At 33.4% G+C, this 22518-nt stretch overlaps 1 protein-coding gene across 1 annotated transcript in view; it reads right to left on the reverse strand.

The window, feature by feature from the left end:
- LOC114329323 (uncharacterized) overlaps positions 1–22518 on the reverse strand; it is a 190759-nt gene that overhangs the window by 115773 nt on the left and 52468 nt on the right. Inside the window, exon 3 of the mRNA XM_050649316.1 lies at positions 16589–19848. Coding sequence (XP_050505273.1) covers positions 16589–19848 — 3260 coding nt within the window. The remainder of the gene's footprint in view (positions 1–16588; positions 19849–22518) is intronic.

Raw genomic sequence — 22518 nt, forward strand, 5'->3', positions numbered from 1 at the left:
TAGCGCACCCCCGGGGGGTTTGGGAGTTAAACCCCCTTTCTCCCAGGGCATATGAAAAATATATAAATAATAGCAGGAAAATGTAACTTGTCTTTCACAAAATATAGAAAAAAATTTCGACGCCCAAGCCAACCCCCTTCCCCCCAGAGAAAAATTATAGGTGCGCTACTGCTGTTATGTGTCCCGTTTTTTTTCAAATTTATGATATGGTCACCCTACAGTAGAAACGCTTCTTAATTCACGAGAGTATTCTACACACTTGTTCTTAATCCAGGATACAGTTTTTTGTGTCAAATTAGAATTTCATAATGGTAGATAAGTTTATTTTAATTTTCTAATTTATTTCAACAGTAGGGCCCCCGCATACTGCAGACTTTTTACCTGCCGATAGTTTAGTCGGGTTGGGCAAAATTAAATATTTTTCTTTTTAAAATATGTAAGAATGTAGTTCGTTTGGTATGGCATGAGTGCTTTAATTTTTTTTTAAGTATTCTATTTGTTTTTAATTTTGTAGACTAGCAGACTTAACTACTTTATGTAATGTAAAATTTAAGACTTACTACTATATTTTAAATATTTTTCAAAATATTATTTTCTATATCCTTACATAAAAAAATACATTGAGTGTATGAAATAAGTAAGCAATGTTTTAAACATTTTTATTATTTTCCAGACACCTTTGCACCTATTAGTTGAACAAATTATATTATTAAAAATGTTGTACTTACTTTACTTAAGCCGTCCTCTTGTACCCTACGCTGTCGAGGTAAAAATTTTGTAATAAAAAATTAAGAATTCAATTTTAACACTTCTATAATATGTTACAATTGAGCAATTAGACCAGCAGATTCGGCAACTGGTTATGATAAATTCATCAATTTTAATGAACATACTTTTTAATTTTTTATTTTTGCAGTGAAAAAAATACATTGTTAATTATACAAAAAAATATCACTAATATATCACAACAATATTTTTTTCAACATACTACAATAATCAATTATAAAAATATCCGAAGTCTAAATTCCAACATTTAAGGTGGCAACAGCGCAGTGGAAGCCATGAGGACATAAACTCAAATATACGGAGACCACCACAACCGCAAACTGAATAAATATATATTTGGATGCCATCAAAACCGTTAAAGTGATTTTAGATATACAGCAAGCGAACATGGCGCGCCTGACGGCAATTGCTCCAAGTAATGTGTATATTATTATACAGATAACGTGACTGAGGACGTCCGGCCAATATTTTGTGTAAGCATTGTAGGAAGTGGTACCTTTCATTTGCGATAAATTTTAGGGAAAGTCCTCGTGGCAACCGTATATCGGAGTTCACGAAGACCTGGAAGCCACGAGAGACTACGGTTTAACATGGGGGGACGTCATGAGATGCTAAAAATAAATATATATATATATATATATATATATATATATATATATATATATATTTCTTCTTTAAAATAACAGCTGACCTGGTAGATAAAAATGGGGTTGAGGTTTATTGGGTATACAGCTGAATAAAACCAAGTGGTACTCTGTTTAACAAATCGTTATATTTCGCTGATTTTCATCAGCATCATCAGACGAAAGCTACAATATTTAAAAAATGGTACAATGTTATAATATGATCTTTTTTTTAACAATTTTTATCTTACCTAATTGAGGTTAACGGTATTAATTAATTAATTAATTAATAATATTATTAATTAATTCTAGAGAATTCATACCCAAACAAATTACTTAATAAACTACTATTCAATACAACAAATGATACATTATCTATAACACAAAATAACCCTAATCACACACCACAAAACGTTAACCCAATAGTACACACCACAACTAACACGCCATTACCTACAATTAAATACTTTAAATTACCATTTATACAAGACTTAACACCTAAACTTACACGAATTTTTAAATCAGTTGATGAGAATATTAAAATCGCTAATTACACAGTTTTAACAATCGGTTCCATTTTCACTAAGGTTAAAGATAAAACACCTAAAGACTAGTTATCTAACATAATCTACTGTATTCCTTGTGGAAGTTGTAACAAACAATACATAGGCCAAACGAATAGACACCTGAAAAGCCGTATCACTTCACACAAGAGTGACAGTAGATTATATCCTGATAGATGTTCCCTTGCAAAACACGTACATGATGAACAACATGTAATGAACTACAACGAAACAAAAATCCTTGCAATGGAAAATAATCTTAACAAGAGACTATTCCTCGAGATGGCATTTATCAGTCAAACAGATAACTTAATAAATAAAAAATCAGACGTCGAACATCTAAGTGAAATTTATGCTTATTTATTACAATTAGAAAAACAACATCAATAAATACATATTTTAAATAAATAATTAACATACAAAAAATAATATTAAATTTTCCAACTAAAAGAAAACCGATATAATAGATTTTATTCAAATAAGCTTTTGTGACATTAACGATTTATACCTAACTTATTTCTCACATAAAACACTCAATAACATTCAATATTTAGTATATCTAGTACTTCACCTTATTGACATTCAATCAACTTCAAATCAAAAAATTTTCCTTCTTGTCAATATAAAAATAATTTAAATTAATCCTAATACATCACTATTAACAAAATTTCATCCATTTTATATCAAAATTGCAGTATCTCGATGTCATCTTAATATCTTAATACCGTTAACCTCAATTAGGTAAGATAAAAATTGTTAAAAAAAAGATCATATTATAACATTGTACCATTTTTTAAATATTGTAGCTTTCGTCTGATGATGCTGATGAAAATCAGCGAAATATAACGATTTGTTAAACAGAGTACCACTTGGTTTTATTCAGCTGTATACCCAATAAACCTCAACCCCATTTATATATATATATATATATATATATATATATATATATATATATATATATATATATATATATACATAGAAAAGAAAAATCATTGGCAAATAACTCGCAATGTGAATGTGAATACAAAATTAACAATATAAAAAGATGGAATGCAACTGCAGACACGTGTTTCTGACTCATTAGTCGTCATCAGTACAGTATAGCCAACTTAGAAGAATAATAGTTTAACTTGGAAAAAGATCACTACAGGAGCAATATTACCATTTGTGACAACAATGTCAGAAGACCCTGACTTTCAGGGCGACGACCAACACAGTCACGGAGGTAAAGCTACCTGAGGAAAGAAAAGCCAAAACCTTATACAATAAAGGATGTTAAGTAAGCGAGTACAACTATAAACATAGAAAAGAAAAATCATTGGCAAATAACTCGCAATGTGAATGTGAATACAAAATTAACAATATAAAAAGATGGAATGCAACTGCAGACACGTGTTTCTGACTCATTAGTCGTCATCAGTACAGTATAGCCAAGTTAGAAGAATAATAGTTTAACTTGGAAAAAGATCACTACAGGAGCAATATTACCATTTGTGACAACAATGTCAGAAGACCCTGCCTTTCAGGGCGACGACCAACACAGTCACGGAGGTAAAGCTACCTGAGGAAAGAAAAGCCAAACCTTATACAATAAAGGATGTTAAGTAAGCGAGTTAAGGAAGGGAATTGTGGAACAGTTTAAAAATTTGAAACGTCAGATTACGAAAACGTTCCATGTATTGTGTCGGACAGAACTTCCAATTGATTTGTTACCATTTCATTAAACTCTCATGCAAAAATCAGACTGGTGTTTATCACCAACTGGGCATTTTAATGAGTGAAACACGAAGAATATGTCAAATGACAGGGATCATGTCGGATATTAATAGCAGTCTGATTTTTGCATGAGAGTTTAATGAAAGGGTAACAAATCAATTGGATGTTCTGTCCGACAAAATATATGGAACGTTTTCGTAGTCCGACGTTCCAAATTTTTAACCTGTTCCACAATTAAAACTTCCCCTGTTCCAGTATTTCCATACATCAACAAATTTTCAGCTTGCTATTAATCAACTATTTTTGGTACGCGGGATCCAGGTCTACAAACTTTTACCTTAGTTGCCTTTCACCTCTCTCAATGTGATAACTTAATTATAACCTAGCAGCCCACGTACCTCGTCGGAGTCATATGTTGCTCCAGGGCCTTATTAATAGGGATTATATGCATCCTTTGGATTCCATAATTTATTCAACTATGTAAAACATTTAGTCAAATTTTAAAGGGTTTTAACCTTTGTATTTTTGGGTGGCTCAACATGTTAGGCTTGTAATACTGATGATTCTCTTTTTAGGGAGCGAAAACGTTTTATTGTGATATTTATGGCCCTTTTAAGGGTTTTTTAAATAAATATATCTACCTTTCACGAAAACAAATTTTTCATTAAATTTACTTGTAATTAATGGTATAGGTACAGCCAGCTACAGGAAATTCTTCCTTGTGGATATTTATATAATACATTTAAGTCAGGACACTTTTCCCATGTTTAGTTCTTAATGTACAATTAATTTCATAGTTTCTTCATTAATGTCCAGCATGTTCTTCAGCAATGGCTTCAATATTGAATCAACGGTCTTTTCGACCATTAGACTACACTAAAAACTCTAATAAGGGATAGGATTCTCAAAATTGTTATTCACTTTTCTATTTTATCCGTTATATCGCTTTTGTTTGTCTTGTATTTGTTTGTATATTTATGTCTTTAAGCTGTAGTCGAATTTGTGATGTTGACTGCCAACTACCTCGTTATCTTTTACATGATCTTCCTGGTGGTTTGGTATTTATTGGTCTTAAATCCCTTGCTATTAGAACTACCCTCCTTCTGAGCAACGTACTTCCAAGTTGTTCCGGCTGTTTTTTTATATCATCTACCCATATCATCTGTTTAGTCCTTTACCTTCGTAAGCAGAGGCGGATTTACCTATTGTGCAGGGTTTGCGGTGCACACGGGCGCCGGGATATTGGAGACGCCGATCGCCAAAGAGTGGGTCTTTTACTTTGTTTCAACATAAAATATGCTTTAAAACAATTAATGAAAAATTACTTTGGCACTTAAGCACGATTTATAGATTGCCGCCCGCCCGACTGTCCGTCCAACGGACGAACGGCGATCTTTTGATTCGCTTGAAGACATACCGACAATGTTTTCGAAATTTGTTGTGGAACCTATAAAGGTCAAATTGCTTGGGACTTGCATTTTCAAAGGCGTTTGTACAGGTGTCGCGAGATAATTTTGCGAAATAAGCTTTGACGGAATGGATTAAGTATTTTACTTAAGTTAACATGTAAATATAAAGTAAAGCGGCTTTTCATTTCATTAAAATTATTTAAAGGGAAGATTTTCGTTTATTACTACCACAATTTACCAAAAATGCGAAGAACAAATTGCGCCCAATCAGTTTGGATTTGTGAACGCTGTTGGTACGAGGGAGGCTTTATTTAGCGTGTAGGCATGACGGAAGAGACATGAAAATAATAGCTAACCTGTATTGGAATCAATCAGCAGTGCTTCTAATAGATGGAGAATATACAAATCAGGTCAAAATCAGGTCAAAATCTTAAGGGGAGTGAGACAGGGATGCATAATTTCACCGCTGATGTTCAATCTGTTTTTAAAGCACATTTTTGAAGAGGCTCTAAACTCTAAAAGATATTGATAGCTCATTAACTGCGGCATGCAGATGATACAATAGTGTTTTCCAATACCATAGAAGGGCTGCCAAACTTAATGAACAAAATAACGGAAACAAGTAGAACATATGGATTAAATATAAACACCAGCAAATCCAAACTAATGTCATCTCCAAGCAAAACATACCTAACTGGAGCAAATCTGTATGTGATCCTAATGAGAATTCAACGTGTCTCACAATACAACTACTTGGGAACTATAATCAATGAGTCATAGGATAATACTCAAGAAATTAGATGTCGCATTGGAAAGGAAAAAAGTGCATTCTTGACTATGAGCTCTGTTTTCAAGAGCCATGACCTCACCCTAAAAATAAAAATAAGGCTCCTTCAATGTTACGTGTACTCAGTGCGTCTATACGGAGTAGAAACGTGGAGATTGAACATTGAAGGCAGAATCTCTATCGAAACTTCAGGCTTACGAGCTATAGTTGTACAAAAGGATCCTGAAGATACCATGGACAGACAAATTCACCAATGAAGAAGTACTACGGACGATTAACACAACCGCAGATTTAGTCAACATCGTGAAGGCCCGTAAGCTGCAGTACTTGGGACATATAATGAGAAATCGAGGCAGATACGAGCTACTCCAATGCATTTTACAAGGTAAAATTGAAGGAAAAATGTCCCCAGGACGAAGAAGAATATTCTCTGGCTTGCTAACCTGAGAGCATGGTATAGAAAGACCTCAACACAACTATTCCGTATAGCAAGCAACAAAGTCATCATAGCCAGAATGATCGCCAACGTTCGGAACGGACAGGCACCCTAAGAAGAAGACTACCACAATTATTGCGACTTTTAGCGGAGTCAGAGCTCCTCAAAAATTTTCCATATTAACAATTTGTTGTTGGTTTTTTAAGTAATACTGAAAATACGTAATATGTATTTCATTATTTTATCAACATCAACCAATTTTCAACCTTACCTCATAGATAAAAAGTTCATTTTTAATTAAATATTTAACAGATTTGGGTAGGTTGTTCTGACACCGTGAATATCTATTGGCTCCCGACATCATTTAATATTGCACTATTTGCATCTGGATTTTTGTTTACATTATAAGAGTACCTAATACCCTATGAACAAGTATACTAGGTAGGTTACCTATTCAACTATTCCATTTTGACTGCGCGTCTACCAAAGGGCGCCAGGGCATCGACTGAACACGGTCGCTACATGGGCTAGAGCCGCCTCTGTTCGTAAGGTCTCCAATGTTGTATTGTGGCGTTCTAACGTTGGTCTTTTTGTCTAGCAATGTGGCCTGCAAAGTTCCATTTGAGTTTGGCATCTTGTTGTTGTATCCCCCCTTTTGTTTTTGATCTTACCCTACTCATTCTTCTTTTTATCTGACATTTGTTGTATACCTAACATTGCTTTTTCCGTTGTCTTTTCTGTTGTGGATAATTTTTATTCATTTTATTTGTCTTGGTTAGAGTTCATGTTTGACATCCATATGTCATGATAGAAAGAATACACTGGTTATACACTTTGCTGTTTAAGTATTGGGGTATTATTTGGTTCTTTATTGTATTCAACAGACAGAATTAGGTTTCCTGACAGAATTAGGTTATAAAAAAAGAATGTGTGTGTACTTTGTACGCACATAAGAAGTTATACTTCTATTATTATGATTTCAACGAAATTAATATACTTAACAGGTTATTTGTATTTTATTTAAATATTAAACTAACTTTCTTTGCCTACCACTTTTAAAAAATTTTTATTAAAACGATACCAAAAATATAAAAAAAAAAATAATATGAATCGTCCGGGATTTGAACCCGGGATCTCTTGATCTCCGGTCACACGCTCTGTGGTATACAAAAATACTTTAAATATACTTACTATTATTATAAAATATCTTATTTCCGAGGAAGACAAATCCAAAGACACAAAAATTATAATAAATAATACATTTACTAAGAACACTAATATATCCTTTTATATGATATAATATGACTTATTTGCGCTGACAGCGCTGATACATACATATCTTGAAAGATTAGCAACGAAATACATACTAGTCTAGGCGCCAAATAGAGGTCACCGTGTCATTTTCAATTCTGATGGACAAACTCAACGGTTTCTTATGAAATTTTGGCTGCTGATTACGAATTTCGAGGGGGGATTTCGATCTGAGTGGTCAAAAAATTGTTATAAACAATTTAATTGTTTATAAATTGTTTATAAAGCTCTGGCTCATAAACTAAAAAAGATACAAAAAAAATGTTTCAAATAAAATTTGTTCCTCAATAAAAAACGAAGAAAGAACCGTTTACTAAACTTAAATCCGACAATTAGAACTCAAGATATTGTAAAATTAGTGCACAATGCAAATTGCAAATTGCAAAATAAGTATTTTTCGAAGCTTTATCGATCGTAACTCGGCTTCTGGGCATGCAAATGACTTTTATAAGGTGTCCTTTTAAAGCTTAATTAAGAGGCTTCCAAACAAAGTTTTCTAAATTATTTGATCTTTATTTGTTTTAAAGCTATACCCGTTTGAAATTATAATTTTCTTAAAAATATTGTACATTCATTTGTTTATAAGGGTTTCAAGCAAATTTGAGCTATAAACATTTATACTTTAATGAACAATAATGATATAAAAACTCAAAAGGAATAATTTGAGCTTATGAAACTGTTCTAAAGTTTATTTTTGGCTAATATGTCGATATTTTAATGGCGCGCTATGAGGCGCAAGATTGGCTCACAGCGTAAAGGTTCATGCGCTAAGATCTCGATGCAAATTATAATTTCTATGTATATATACGTTATCTTCATTTTTCATTTTTGAAGATCCTAATAAAATTTTATCATATACTTCTTATAATTAAATCATCATACTGTATCTCTATGATATATAGATTATAGCCATCGAAAAAGCTCTAGAATGGATCAAAGAGAATAATATTGAAAAAGTTGTGATAATAACAGACTCCAGATCTGCAATATATGCAATTCAAAACACTGATTTTAATTCATACAAATCAAAGATTTTATGTAATATAAAAAATAATTTGTCTAAAGTGGACGTAGCATTTATATGGGCAAAAGGGCATGCCGGTATACTGGGTAATGAGAAAGTGGATGAGTTGGCCAAAGATGCAATAAAAAATGGTGAGATCCTAACTCAGATCTTATCGACAGATGCAATAAATGACGTCAAAAATAGAATAAATAAAATATGGAAAAAACAATGGAAAAATATTTCAAGCATATCAAAAAATTTATATTTTTCTTTACATCCAGAACTTCCTCCGCCACCTGAATACATATTTAAGTATAACCTGCCAAAGCAAGATATTTCTACTATCGTCAGATTAAAAACTCGACACGGAAAATATGAGGCACATCTGCACAAATTAGGAATAGTTAATTCATCAGTCTGTTTTTGTGATAATGTTTCGATTAGAGATTTGAACCATATTTTCTTTGAATGCAAAATTAACGAGAGATATATAAATCAATTGTATTACAATTTACGACAAACACAAGTTCATTTTCCAATTAGTATAGAATATCTACTAAGTTGTCATAAAATGGAAAGATTTAAATTACTCATAAACTACTTGAAAGAAACAAATATAGTCATTTGAATCAGATAGGTGGGAATATAACAAAACTAATAAATTGAGGTAAAAATAAAATAAAAGTCTGTGGCTAACGGACCCGCATCCAAGCCATTTTTTCACACACACACACACACATACTGTATCTCGTATCACCTTTCATTCTATTTAGTTTGTCTTCTATTTTTTATACTAAATGAGAAAAAAAACACATTAAAAACTAATATTTCAGAAATATAACTAAAAAGTGAGTTGATATTATTTATTAGTACTATTTTTACAAACATTTTCTTTCATACATCTACATCGAGATATACAGGGAATCTCAGCTTTTTTACATCTGCATAAATTTTTCGAGCAATTTTTACAGACACATGGTGGTACTAAATCTGATTTTGAAGGCATTAAAATTAAAACTTTTTGGGGCTTCAGAGTTTCATTATCTATAAGATATCCATATACAAGTGGATCAAGTTCTTTTGCAGAATCTTCGAGGCACGTTAATTGTGTGTACCTACTCGTACACCACATAAAATGCTCGTTTTATATGTAAGTGGATTGAGTTTGATGTTGGTGGCATATCTTTAACAAGAGAAATGCCTCCTTCAACAAGAGAAAACAAGAGAAAAATCTTTACGAATATTTGCTGTTTCAATTATACGTGCACAACCGTTCTCAGTAGAAGACACTTTGATGTTGATATTTTTTTGACATATAATGCATAATTTATTATTAACTAAATTATTCATTATTGCAACGAATCAATATCACATTACACTATTAAGAGACAATGACTTTGTTGTAACAAATAGACAGAATTGACAGTAGTATACTATATTATTGTAGACATTGATAGATAGCCATATTAAGAATAGTCAAGGCTTCCTGAGCAAAATAGTGTAACACGAGAGCAGTCGATCGGTATATTTACCATGATATTTATTACTTGACTGTGAGTTGATCTTGAGCCTCAGAGCGTGCTATTATATTATCAATATCTTGGCCAAAAATAAACCTACGAACACTTTCCTAAACTCAAAATACACCTTCTTAGTTTTTCTATTATCAGTTTTAATTAAAGTATAAATAATGTTTATTGCTCAAATTTACTAAAAACCGTTATACAAAAATTAATGTACAAATTATTTAAGAAAATTATAACTTCAAACTAGTATAACTTTAGAACAAATGAAGATAAAGTAATTTGACAACTTTTTTTGGAAGTCTATTAATTAAGCTTTAAAATGAGACCATGAAAAGCTCATTTTACTGCGTAGAAGCCGAGTTACGATCGATAAAGCGTCGAAAAATACTTAATTGACTGTAAGCCAATCTTCCGCCTCATAGCGCGCCATTAAAATATCGACATCTTGGCCAAAAATAAACTTATGAACATTTTCGTAACCTCAAATTGTTCCTTTTGAGTTTTTCTATCATTATTGTTCATTAAAGTATAAATGTTTATAGCTCAAATTTGCTTGAAACCCTTATAAACAAATGAATGTACAATATTTTTAAGAAAATTGTAACTTCAAACGGGTATAACTTTAAAACAAATGAAGATAAAGTAATTTAACAAACTTTGTTTGGAAGCCTGTTAATTAAGCTTTAAAACGGTACCTTCTAAGGCTCACTTGCATTCGTAGAAGCCGAGTTACGATCGATAAAGCTTCGAAAAATACTTATTTTGCAATTTGCAATTTGCATTGTGCACTAATTTTACAATATCTTGAGTTCTAATTGTTAGATTTAAGTTTTGTAAACGGTTATTTCTTCGTTTTTTATTAAGGAACAAATTTTATTTGAAACATTTTTTTATCTCTTTTAGTTTATGAGCCAGAGCCTTATAAACAATTTATAAACAATTAAATTGTTTATAACAATTTCTTGACCACTCGGATCGAAATCCCCCCTCGAAATTCGTAATCAGCAGCCAAAAATCCATAAGAAACCGTTGAGTTTGTCCATCAGAATTGAATATGACACGGTGACCCCTCTGGCGCCTAGACTATACTGTCTGTGTGCGCATGTGCCTAGCATTATAAAATTTCACTCTCGATCGTAAAGAAGTATAACTTCAAAAAGTCAAATTATGAATCTTGTGTTTTTATTAAACGAGAAAATGGTCTTATGACAATAATTGCTTTATATGTAGACGATTTTTTCCTTTTTTCGAATAATGCTTATGAAACTGAGTTTATTAAGAAGGAATTGAGTTTAAAATTTAAAATCAAAGATTTGGGACAGGCTAAAAACTGTTTTAGTCCATTCTTTCACGGTTTTTGCTCTAAATTTTAAAAAACCGCTTGGATTGACATGAAATCTGGCATACGCATAGCTTACATGTCAAAGAAAAAAAGTGATATTGTGCCGATGTGTGCTTTTCCCCTGGGGGTGACTTTCGCCCCCACTTGGGGGTGAAAAAAATATGTCCAAAATAAGTCCGGAAATGGATAAACTGACTAATTTTAAGTAACTTTTGTTCTATAGAGCTTTTTCGCCAAGTCAACACTTTTCGAGTTATTTGCGAGTGAATATGTTCATTTTTCAACAAAATAACTACATTTTTAGACGGTTTTTCGCAAATAACTCAAAAAGTAAGTATGTTATCGAAAAAAACGTTCTTAGCAAAAATATATCACGTAAAAAAGTAAAAAACACGTGTACGCGTTAGGTCTCTGGACCTCGTAGAACTAGAGTTATAGCCAATGAAAAATAGATTTATATTCACCAAATTTCAAATAGAATATTTCGAAGTGAAATATCCAAAAGACTAAGCAATTTTTGGGAAAACCCATTACAACTATTTTAAAGTGTTTAAAAAAAGCTTTATTTTCGTTTTTATAAAAAGTTTCTAGCATTAAATTTAAGCAAGTTACGCTCAAAATAAAGTTGATCCCTTTTGTTTTGGCAAAAAAAAATCGGGAAGACCACCCCCTAATTAGCAACTTAAATGAAATTAATCGTTACCGCTCCACAAATTATTTTACTTATGTTGTGTTTATATGATCTGTAAGTTTAATCGATTCAAAGTGCTTATTTTTAAAAAAATTTGGTTTTAAAGTAAAATTTTTAAAAATTTTAATTTTGAAAAATATGCTTTTCTTCAAAATAACTTAAAAATTGTTAGAGATACCAAAAATTTCGAAAAACAAAAAAAGTCAGCATTGCTTTTAGTCAGCTGTTAGACAGAAATTGATTAAGATTTGGTTTTTTCTAAATTTGCATACATTCGTGATCAGTGACTCGTTCAACCCCTTTTAACTACAGCCCTTTCAAAAATAAGGACTTTGAACCGATGAAACTTACAGATCCTATAAACAATACATACACGAGTCAAGAAACTTGTGAAGTCGTAACAATTAAGTTCATTTGAGATACTAATTAGGGGGTGATTTTCCCGATTTTTTTACCAAAAAAAAAGGGACTAACTTTATTTTGAGCGTAACTTGTTTACTTTTGATGCTAGAATTTTTTTTATAAAACAAAAATAAAGCTTTTTTTTAACACTTTAATTAAGTTTTAACTCTGCTTCTACTAGGTACAGAGACGTGATATTTACACAATTTTTTTAAATTTTTTACGGGCTATATTTTTGGTACAAATGTTTTTTCGACAAAATATTTATTATTATTTGAGTTATTTGCGAAAAACCGTCTAAAAGCGTGGCTATTTTCTTGAAAAAATGAACATATTCACTGGCAAATAACTCGAAAAGTATTGACTTAGTGAAAAAATCTATAGAACAAAAGTTACTTAAAATTAGTCAGTTTATCCATTTCCGGACTTACTTTGGACGAATATTTTTTCGCCCCCAAGAGGGGGTGAAAACCACCCCCGGGGCAAAAGCACATATCGGCACAATATCACTTTTTTCTTTGACTTGTTAGCTATGTGTGTGTATGCCAAATTTCATGTCAATCCAAGCGGTTCTTTAAAATTTAGAGGTTTTGCAATATTTAACCGTTAAAGAACGTACTATTTAGGTGTTAAAATTAATATTAACAGAAATAAAAATATTATAACACTTGATCAAGAAAAATATACTGACAACTTATTGGCAAAGTTTAAGATCACAGGTTCTACAACTGTGACCACACCAATGGAAGTTAATCCAATTTTTGAAAAAGGCAATTGTAATTTAGATGTGCCATATCAACATTTAATTGGAAGTTTAATGTATCTTTGTGTTATGACTAGACCTGATATTTCTTATTGCGTAAGTTACCTAAGTCAGTTCAGCAATTATTTATTGTTTTAATGAATCTCATTGGCATGCAGAAAAAAGGGTTGTAAAGTATTTAAAGGCTACCAAGTCATTTTGTCTGAAATTTACTAAAAATGACAAAAATTTGGAAGGTTTTGTTGATGCTGACTGTGCACAAAATGTGAGTGATAGAAAGTCTTACACCGGTTGTTGTTTCAAACTTGCTGGATCTGTGGTTTTACTCTTGGGTAAATGTTTTACTGTTGTATTGTAAAATAATGATAATCAAGGGGCTCAAAAGCTTTCTCTGAATAGTGTATTTCATAAAAGGTCGAAGCACATAGACGTGCGTTATCATTTTGTTAGGGATACGATATCCAGAAAAGAAATTAAACTGAGATATTTAGAAACAGCTGAGATGTCAGCAGACTTATTAACTAAAGCTTTGCATAGTGCTAAACATTATAAATTTATGAATTGTTTGAATATTGTTTGTTTGGTTTCTTAAGGTTATATTGTATTTTGAACTAGTGGGGGTGTTGGTAATATGTAATCCAAAATAATGTTCTGTGAAGATGACTTACGTCATATGTCATATGTCATGTACATGTATTATGTGTGGTTATGTACAATAAATAATGGTTAATTACTGAACTCTAACAAAAGCACATGACGTTTCACTTATTTTCTAATTTCCCAGTAAGATATCCACTGTGTTGATACTTTAAACAACATAAGTTTTCCAAATCCTACCCATACTGGTCTTGCCCTTCTTTCAGATAAATCATGCAGAAGCGGCTAACTCCAAGCTACGGCCAGTAGCATAATCTCCTTTGACTGTCCGCTTTAAATTAATAGCGGCGAAACTGTAAGAGGTACTTAATGCCCGGTATTCCGGTATTCACGTCGTCTCGTGGAGTTTTATGGAAATTCGTAAGGTATGAAAATCATTGAAACTTGTTATCCCAAGGTTTTTGAAGTCGTTGAACACGAATATTGCTGCGGCGATGCGGCACGAGATACCTGGTGCCCGGAATGTACGTCATCTCCTGGAGTTTTATAAAAAATCGTTATGAAAGTAGTTGAAATTTATTATCTCGGGGTTTTTGAGGTCCCTGGACACGAATATTGCATTGAAGATGCTGACGAGGTACCTGGTGACCGATATCTATGTCATTTATGAAGACTTATGAAAATTCCTTATGAAATTAGTTGAAATTTATTATATCGGGGTTTTTGACGTCACTGAACACGAATATTTCATCGAAGATGCTGTACGAGGTAATTGGTGCCCGGTATCTACGTCATCTCCTGGAGTTTTTTAAAAATGACTACTTACCAGTTACCTCGTACAGCATCGTCGTAAAACCTCGGGATAAGAAGTTTCAATGATTGTCATAACGAATTTCCATAAAACTCCAGGAGACGACGTATACACCGGGCACAAAGTACCTCTTACAGCTTCGCCTACCCGATATTCGTATTCAGCGACCTCAAAAACCTCGGGATAACAAGTTTAAATTATTGAAGTTATACTTCTTTAGGCACGAGGGTAAATTTTTATTTTACTGGGCGCATGCACACACCGACAGTATGGTATAAACGTTATACGGGATCTGATTGGGTGTTAAAATCATCTTTCAATAATTGTTCATTATGGAGATTTTGGATAAACAAATTAATGTTGTGTATATTAGTTTTTATTGTTGTGATGGCAGAGAAAAAAGCAAGTTTATAATATTATAGTGACTTTTTAAATAGTTTTTAAAAGCGACAGGTAAGTAATGATTGTAAATGTTTCAGTATCCTAATAAAAAAGTTCATAGGTATCTACCCATTTGGAAAATTTAAAAAGAACCTACCAAAATAGTATGTAATGCTTTGATTTACATAATTTGATTACCATCAAAATTTCTATCAATATTCACCTAATATATTGTTTTCTTACTCTATGTTTTGTTGTATTTTAATATTTCTTTCAATTCTAAATAATTTCAATTCAAAATCAAAATAATTTGGTTCAATTCAGAACCGTCAAAAGTTTAATCCGTTTAGTTAGTTGATCTTCGCACATGATGACACATGGTCTCCGTGGGTAAAAGTTTAAGGTGAATGAATTTCAATACTAACTGCGCTGAGAAGCGTTTTCGAACCCCAATGGAAACTTTTATTTTTTTATTTTTTTTTTATACATTTTATGATTGTAAGTTTATTTATTATATAGTTTTTTTTTCAGAAAATACGTATTTAGTTAAAAAATTTTCCTACATTGTTCAGAAATCATTTGTGGCATTTTTCAATGTGTTTGTTTGTGTGTGTTTTATTCTTTTATTATTTTAATTTTTGGCACTGTTTTAATAAAAATTCTTGAGAAGTAGTAAGTATTAAAATTATTTTAATATTTAAATAAAATATAAATAAACTGTTTAAAGCATATTAATTTCGTTGAAATCATATAATAGAAGTATAACTTCTTACGTGCATACAAAGTACACACACATTTTTTTATAACGAATGTTCATAAAACTCCAGGAGATGACGTAGATACCAAGCACCAGGTATCTCGTACAGCACCTTCGATGAAATATTTGTGTTCAGCGACCTCAAAATCCTCGCTATAATAAATTTCAACTATTTTCATAACGAATTTCCATAAAACTTCAGGAGATGTCATAGATACCGGGCACTAGCTTCGCTGACACGATATTCCTGTTCAGAGTATTCAGCGACCTCAAAAACCCCCGAGTATGCAAATTGAAATTATTTCCATGGTTATTTTCCGAGTTGTGAATTTTTATTTTTTAATACTTTGATATGCACTTTGGAAAATGCATTTTCCGCCTACAACAATGTCATTTTCATTTGTCCCTCATGCCAATAGGTTAACTTTTTCCTGAAGCTCTCCCGAATCGAATTCAAAAAGTTTCATAACGATCTGTCTTACTTTAAAAAAGTTAAAGGTGTAATGCTTTATTTCCTCGCCTAGGTCACCACCTTGAAAAGTTAGTTGGTACCAGCCCTCTCTATATACTGACTCGACTGGAAAGTTTCATTTAATGAAGTTGGAAGGACAAAAATTGTACTGAAATAAAAAATAATAAACCATAATATGCAATAATTTAATCTATAAATATCATTTAAGCCGACATAGTTCTTAAAAGTTTTCTATTTTTTGCAGCAAAACATTTAGTATTGTGTGGATAAACACATTTTTCCAAATTCTGATCAAACCATAGTCCTGATGGACAATCCATAACATACTCTACGCCGTGAACACAAACAATAAACTTCGTACAATATTCAGGGTGACAATTATAAGTTATTTTATTAACATCGGAACATATTATTTGAGTATTTTCATTATTATCGATAATAGTCGTGATAAAGGGCGCACTACTTATTATCGAGGTCGTGTCCATTCGTTTACAATCCGATAAATGCGACTCCACGCATCGTAAGTGTCCGCTGCTAAACCAGAGTCCGTTACTACAGCGGTAAATGTTTGCCTTTCCAAATGAACAAGCAATATATAAGGCACAATTGGCAGGGTGGGCTGTAAGAAAATATTGGCCAGGATTATTTTGACAAATATAATCGAGATTTTCATTTGCTCTTGTGGTACTAATGGTACTACTAGATATAGCTCTACTACTGCTAATAGGTCTACTAGTTACAACAGTGCTACTACTAGAACTTGTCTCATCTGTAATTACAGTTCTATTTGGATCAGATTCTGTAGATGAATCTCTTGTGTAAAATTCTGTAATACTAGCAATACTATCTGTGATACTACTTGTAATCATATCGTTAGATTTTTCTGTGATTGTCTCAAAAGTTGTTGTATCAACAATTATGCTAGAACTATTAACAGTATTGTCACTTGTTTCAGTAGTACTAGTATTGTCTGTTATAGTTTCTTCTGTATATTCTTCTGTTTCAACATTACTACTAGTACTGGTTATATGTTTTGTACTGGTGCTAGCTGAACCATCTGTTCTTGATGTTGAAGTCATACTTTCATCTTCTTTTGTTTCTGTATTATTGTCTTCATTTTTGGTACTGAAACTAGCTTCTGTAATAGTTATATTTTCTGTAAATTCTTCTGTTACAGTGCTTTTACTAGAATTGGGTATATTCTCATTGTCTGTTGTTGATGTAGAAATGATAGTTTTATCTTCTTTTGTTTCTGTAGTATTCTCATTATGATTTGTACTGTATGTAGATTCTGTAGTAGTTGTTTCTACTGTATTTCCATCTGTTTCAATACTACTTGAAGATATATCAACAGAACTCTCAGATCCGTTTGTTTCTGTACTAGTACTGGTTATATGTTTTGTACTGGTGCTAGTTGAACCATCTGTTCTTGATGTTGAGGCCATACTTTCACCTTCTTTTGTTTCTGTAGTATTGTCTTCATTATTGGTACTGTAACTAGTTTCTGTAATAGTTATGTTTTCTGTAAATTCTTCTGTTATAGTGCTTTTACTAGAATTGGGTATATTCTCATTGTCTGTTGTTGATGTAGAAATGATAGTTTCATCTTCTTTTGTTTCTATAGTATTCTCTTCATGATTCGTACTGTACATAGACTCTTTAGTAGTTGTTTCTACTGTATCTTCTTCTGTTTCAACACTGCTTGAAGATATATCAACAGAACTCTCAGATCCAATTGTTTCTGTACTAGCACTGGTTACATGTTTTGTACTGGTGCTCGTTGGACCATCTGTTGTTGATGTCGTAGTCATACTTTCATCTTCTTTTATTTCTGTTGTAATGTCTTCATCATTAATACTGTAAGTAGTAGTTGTTATTTCTGTAAATTCTTCTGTTATAGTGGTTTGACTAGAATTGGGAATATTCTCATTGTCTGTTGTTGATGTAAAAATCTTACTTTCATCTTTTGTTTCTGTAGTATTCTCTTCATGATTAGTACTGTAAGTAGATTCTGTAGTAATTGTTTCTTCTGTATCTTCTTCTGTTTCTATACTACTTGAAGATATATCAATAGAACTCTCAGATCCAATTGTTTCCGTACTAGTACTGGTTATATGTTTTATACTTGTGCTCGTTGAACCATCTGTTGTTGATGTTATACTTTCATCTTCTTTTGTTTCCGTAGTATTGTCATAATTATTAGTACTGTAACTGGCTTCTGTAATAGTTGTTTCTTCCCTAAATTCTTCTGTTATAGTGGTTTTACTAGAATTGGGTATATTCTCATTATCTGTTGTTGATGTAGAAATGATAGTTCCATCTTCTTTTGTTTCTGTATTATTCCCTTGATTATTAGTACTGTAAGTAGATTCTGCAGTAGATTTTTCTTCTGTAAATTCTTCTGTTATAGTTGTTTTACTAGAACTTGGTATATTATCATTCCCTGTTGTTGAAGTAGAAGTCATACTTGCATCTTCTTTTGTTTCTGTGGTAGATGTTTCTTCTATAAATTCTTCTGGTGTAGTTATCTTACTAGAATTTGGTATATTTTCACTGTCTGTTGTATGACTTGTATCATTTATACTATCAGTAGTTTCTGTAAATTCATCTGTAGTAATATCATCTTCTAGCATTGTCGTTATGCTTGTGGTACTTTGAGGTATTCTACTTGATATAACAAGTTCAGTGGTTGATGTAATTTTTGAAGTATCCGATGAAGTCAATCTATCTTGAGTTGTATCTGTATCATCAAGGTCATCAGTAGTATGTGATGTTGTAGTTACTGATGAATCCGACTCAGAGGTATTGGTTTCTGAAGAAGTAGCAGTTGTAGATTTGGTACTTATCCTAGTCGTATCGGTTGGACTGCTTTGTGTAGAAGATAGTGTTGAAGATTTAGGAGTGTTTGGTGAAGATGTAGAAGTATATTCTGATGAGACTATTGGTATTGTGACCGTCGATGCTTCAGCAGTACTTGGTAGTTCTGAGGATGAATTACTACCATCTGAAGTTAGTAAAGACGTAGTCTGGAATGTTAAGGGCTCTAAAGTACTTCGTGAAGTGCTAGTTTTAATAGAAGATATTGTAGGAATGTTTGAGGTAGTAGTAACATATGTTGATAGAGTACTAAGTTTTGAGCTGGTACTTATAGTAGGTTTTGAACTTATATCTGTAGATTTATCCGTCGTGTCGTAAGTATTGGGTGCAGCTGTTGATGTACTAGTAATCTTAGGAGTAGTAGCTTTTGAGGTACTAATAGATACTTTTGTATTATCAGATATTGTTCCGATTGAAGATGTTTCTATAGTAGTAAATTGTGAACTTGGTAAGATGGAAGTTATTTCAGATGTATCTGTTGTTCCGGTGCTTTCAGAACTCCATGGTGTTTTTTGAGTTGTTGTTGTCAAAGGTGGGGGTTGTTTGGTGGTCACTATTGGCGGTTTGTTGGTTAAGGTTGTTGTTGGTTGAGCTAAAAATAAAATTTATTTTACTATCTAATAGTATCATACAGTTTCATAAACTATAAATCTTATACATATATCATATTGTAGCGTAATTAGTGTAATGACTGTTAAAATCATACTCTCGGTTCGTTTATACGATTTATTTATACAAGTTACAGATCGAATTTATATTATCAACTCCCCTATTTACAAAATCCGTCCCAATTTATATACTCTAGCCGTCATTCCGGAACGTTCTGTATATCTCTAGCTATGTCCATGAGACTCGACCACTTGCACGTCCTTATCAGCGCTGCATCGCGTATCTCGAAACATCGATATTGTTCTGTCTGTGTGGAGACGTGGGCTGGTATACGAGGGTCGGTCAATAATTATTTTGTTACACTGCTCCCCTCTTAAGATCTGAGCGTCCCGATCAGCAACTCTAGATCGCCAAGGATGGCGGAATCTACAGGATTTTCCAGCTCTGCATACACCTCTAGAAAAGAAGTAACAGTCTATTGTCTTTGAAGGGTATGACATCTTCGGGTTCATGCAACACACTAATTCGTACGCCAGTTTCTCTGAAGATCACTTCCAGCATGCTTCTCACAATCTTCCAATCCAGATTTTCTACTGCATGGCCTATTTTTGGTAAAGCCAAATCTATGATGTCATAATTACACACGATTTTCTTCAAATTAGTTAGAGCACGACATATGTTCTCGTAGCTTGGCGTGTCCGTGTAAGACTTGCTGGTCACCATATACAGCAAAGATCGAGGACCATCTTCCAATCGCAGTACTCTTCCAATTTTAGGCTGCTGATTTCTTAACTCGTCCAGGCGGCCGAACTTTCTATTGAATACGGACGAGATTCCTTTAGTCATCTCGAGGTTTTGGGCAACACAGTGGGCTAGAGATACGTTTTCTGGAACACTAAACAGATCTTGCTGAACTTCTGTGGTCACGCCGAATCTAGCACTCTTTCTCTCTGCGTAATTTGACATAAATTCTTTAAAACTTGGTTGTGCGGCATCTTTCATCTTCGGTTGGAGGACTCGTGCTTCTTCTGTTTCATTTGAGCCAGCATATGGTGCAAGATGATTTATGTGAATAACTTTTGGTTTACCGTTTGGCAACTTCTTAATTCTGTATATTACGTCATTTATTTTCTTCTTAACTTCATACGGACCTTCCTATTGTCTTTGTAGTTTAGGACACAAGCCTCGACGACGTTGTGGATTATAAAGCCAGACAAGATCACCTACTTCGAAGCTTTCATTCTTGCATCGACAATCATATTGATCTTTCATTCTGTCACTGGCTATCTGGATGTGTTGTCGGGCAAGTTCATGAATGTTGTTCATTCGTAACTTCAGGCGGTCGACGTATTCTTCGTCTGCAAGATGTTCCTCGGAAGGTCTGCAGCCAAACTCTAGGTCGCAGGGCAAACGAACTTCACGACCCAACATCAGGCAGGTTGGTGTTTGACCTGTAGTTTCATTTACGGCCGAGCGGTAGGCCATCAGGAATAAATGAATGTGTTGGTCCCAATCCCGCTGATGTTCAGATACAACTTTGGACAAGTGTTTACCCATTGTTCGGTTAATCCTCTCGACCATCTCATCTGATTTAGGATGCAGGGGTGTTGTTCTGGTCTTATTGGCAGCAATCAATTTACAAACGTTTTGGAAAAGAGCTGACTCAAAGTTTCGCCCTTGGTCGGAGTGGATCTCCAAGGGAACACCAAATCGGCTGAAGAATTCTTTAACAAGTACCTCTGCAACGGTAGCAGTTTCTTGATTCGGTAATGCATAGGCCTCGGTCTATTTGGTAAAATAATCCATGGCTACCAGGATGTATTTATTTCCAGGATCGGTTTCTGGAAATGGACCTGCAATGTCGATTGCTACTCTTTCTATAGGACTGCCAACATTGTACTGTCTCATGGGTGCTCTCTTTTTACCAACTGGACCATTACCGGATGCACACAGTTCACATTTCCGGCACCATCTTCTTACATCATCTTTACAGTTCACCCAATAGAACCGTTCTCAAACCTTTTGCAGAGTCTTCGTAATAACAAAGTGTCCACCTGATGTACCGTCATGCAACTGACTCAATACTTCTGACACTTTACTTTTAGATACAATCAACTGGAGCTTAGATTCTGTACCATCAGCGTTCTCAAGGGTTCTGTACAGAAGATCATCTTTTAGTATCAGGCAATTCCATTGGCTCCAGTAGGCCTTGATTTCTGGACTACATGCACTAATGTTCTGCCAACTAGGCCTCTCACCTTGCTGCATCCAATCCAATACTCTTTTTATACATGGATCATCTTCTTGGGCGTCTTGTAACTGTTGGGGCTGCCATTGCTCATTAACTACGGTGGTTCGTCTCACAGGGCAAAGCTGCTCCTCTACTTTGAGCCGATGATTACAACTTTCACCGCATGGCCGAATCAAGGAAGCATCTGTATTTGAACCAACTCTTCCAGCCCTCTTCATGCGTCTCTTCGGCATCGTGTCACGAATCACCCTCCGTACAATTTCCACCAAACATTAATCTTTTCTCTTATCGCCTTTTTCCACGGTTAGTACTCGATTGTTTCTTGACGCTTGGCTAGCTGTTTCGTGTTCCAAGGCAATAGCAAGTGCTTCGTCTAATACTTTCGGTCTTGCTAGTGTAGTC

This window comes from Diabrotica virgifera, chromosome 4 (assembly GCF_917563875.1).
Source record: "Diabrotica virgifera virgifera chromosome 4, PGI_DIABVI_V3a".
NCBI classification, from domain to species: Eukaryota; Metazoa; Arthropoda; class Insecta; order Coleoptera; family Chrysomelidae; genus Diabrotica; species Diabrotica virgifera.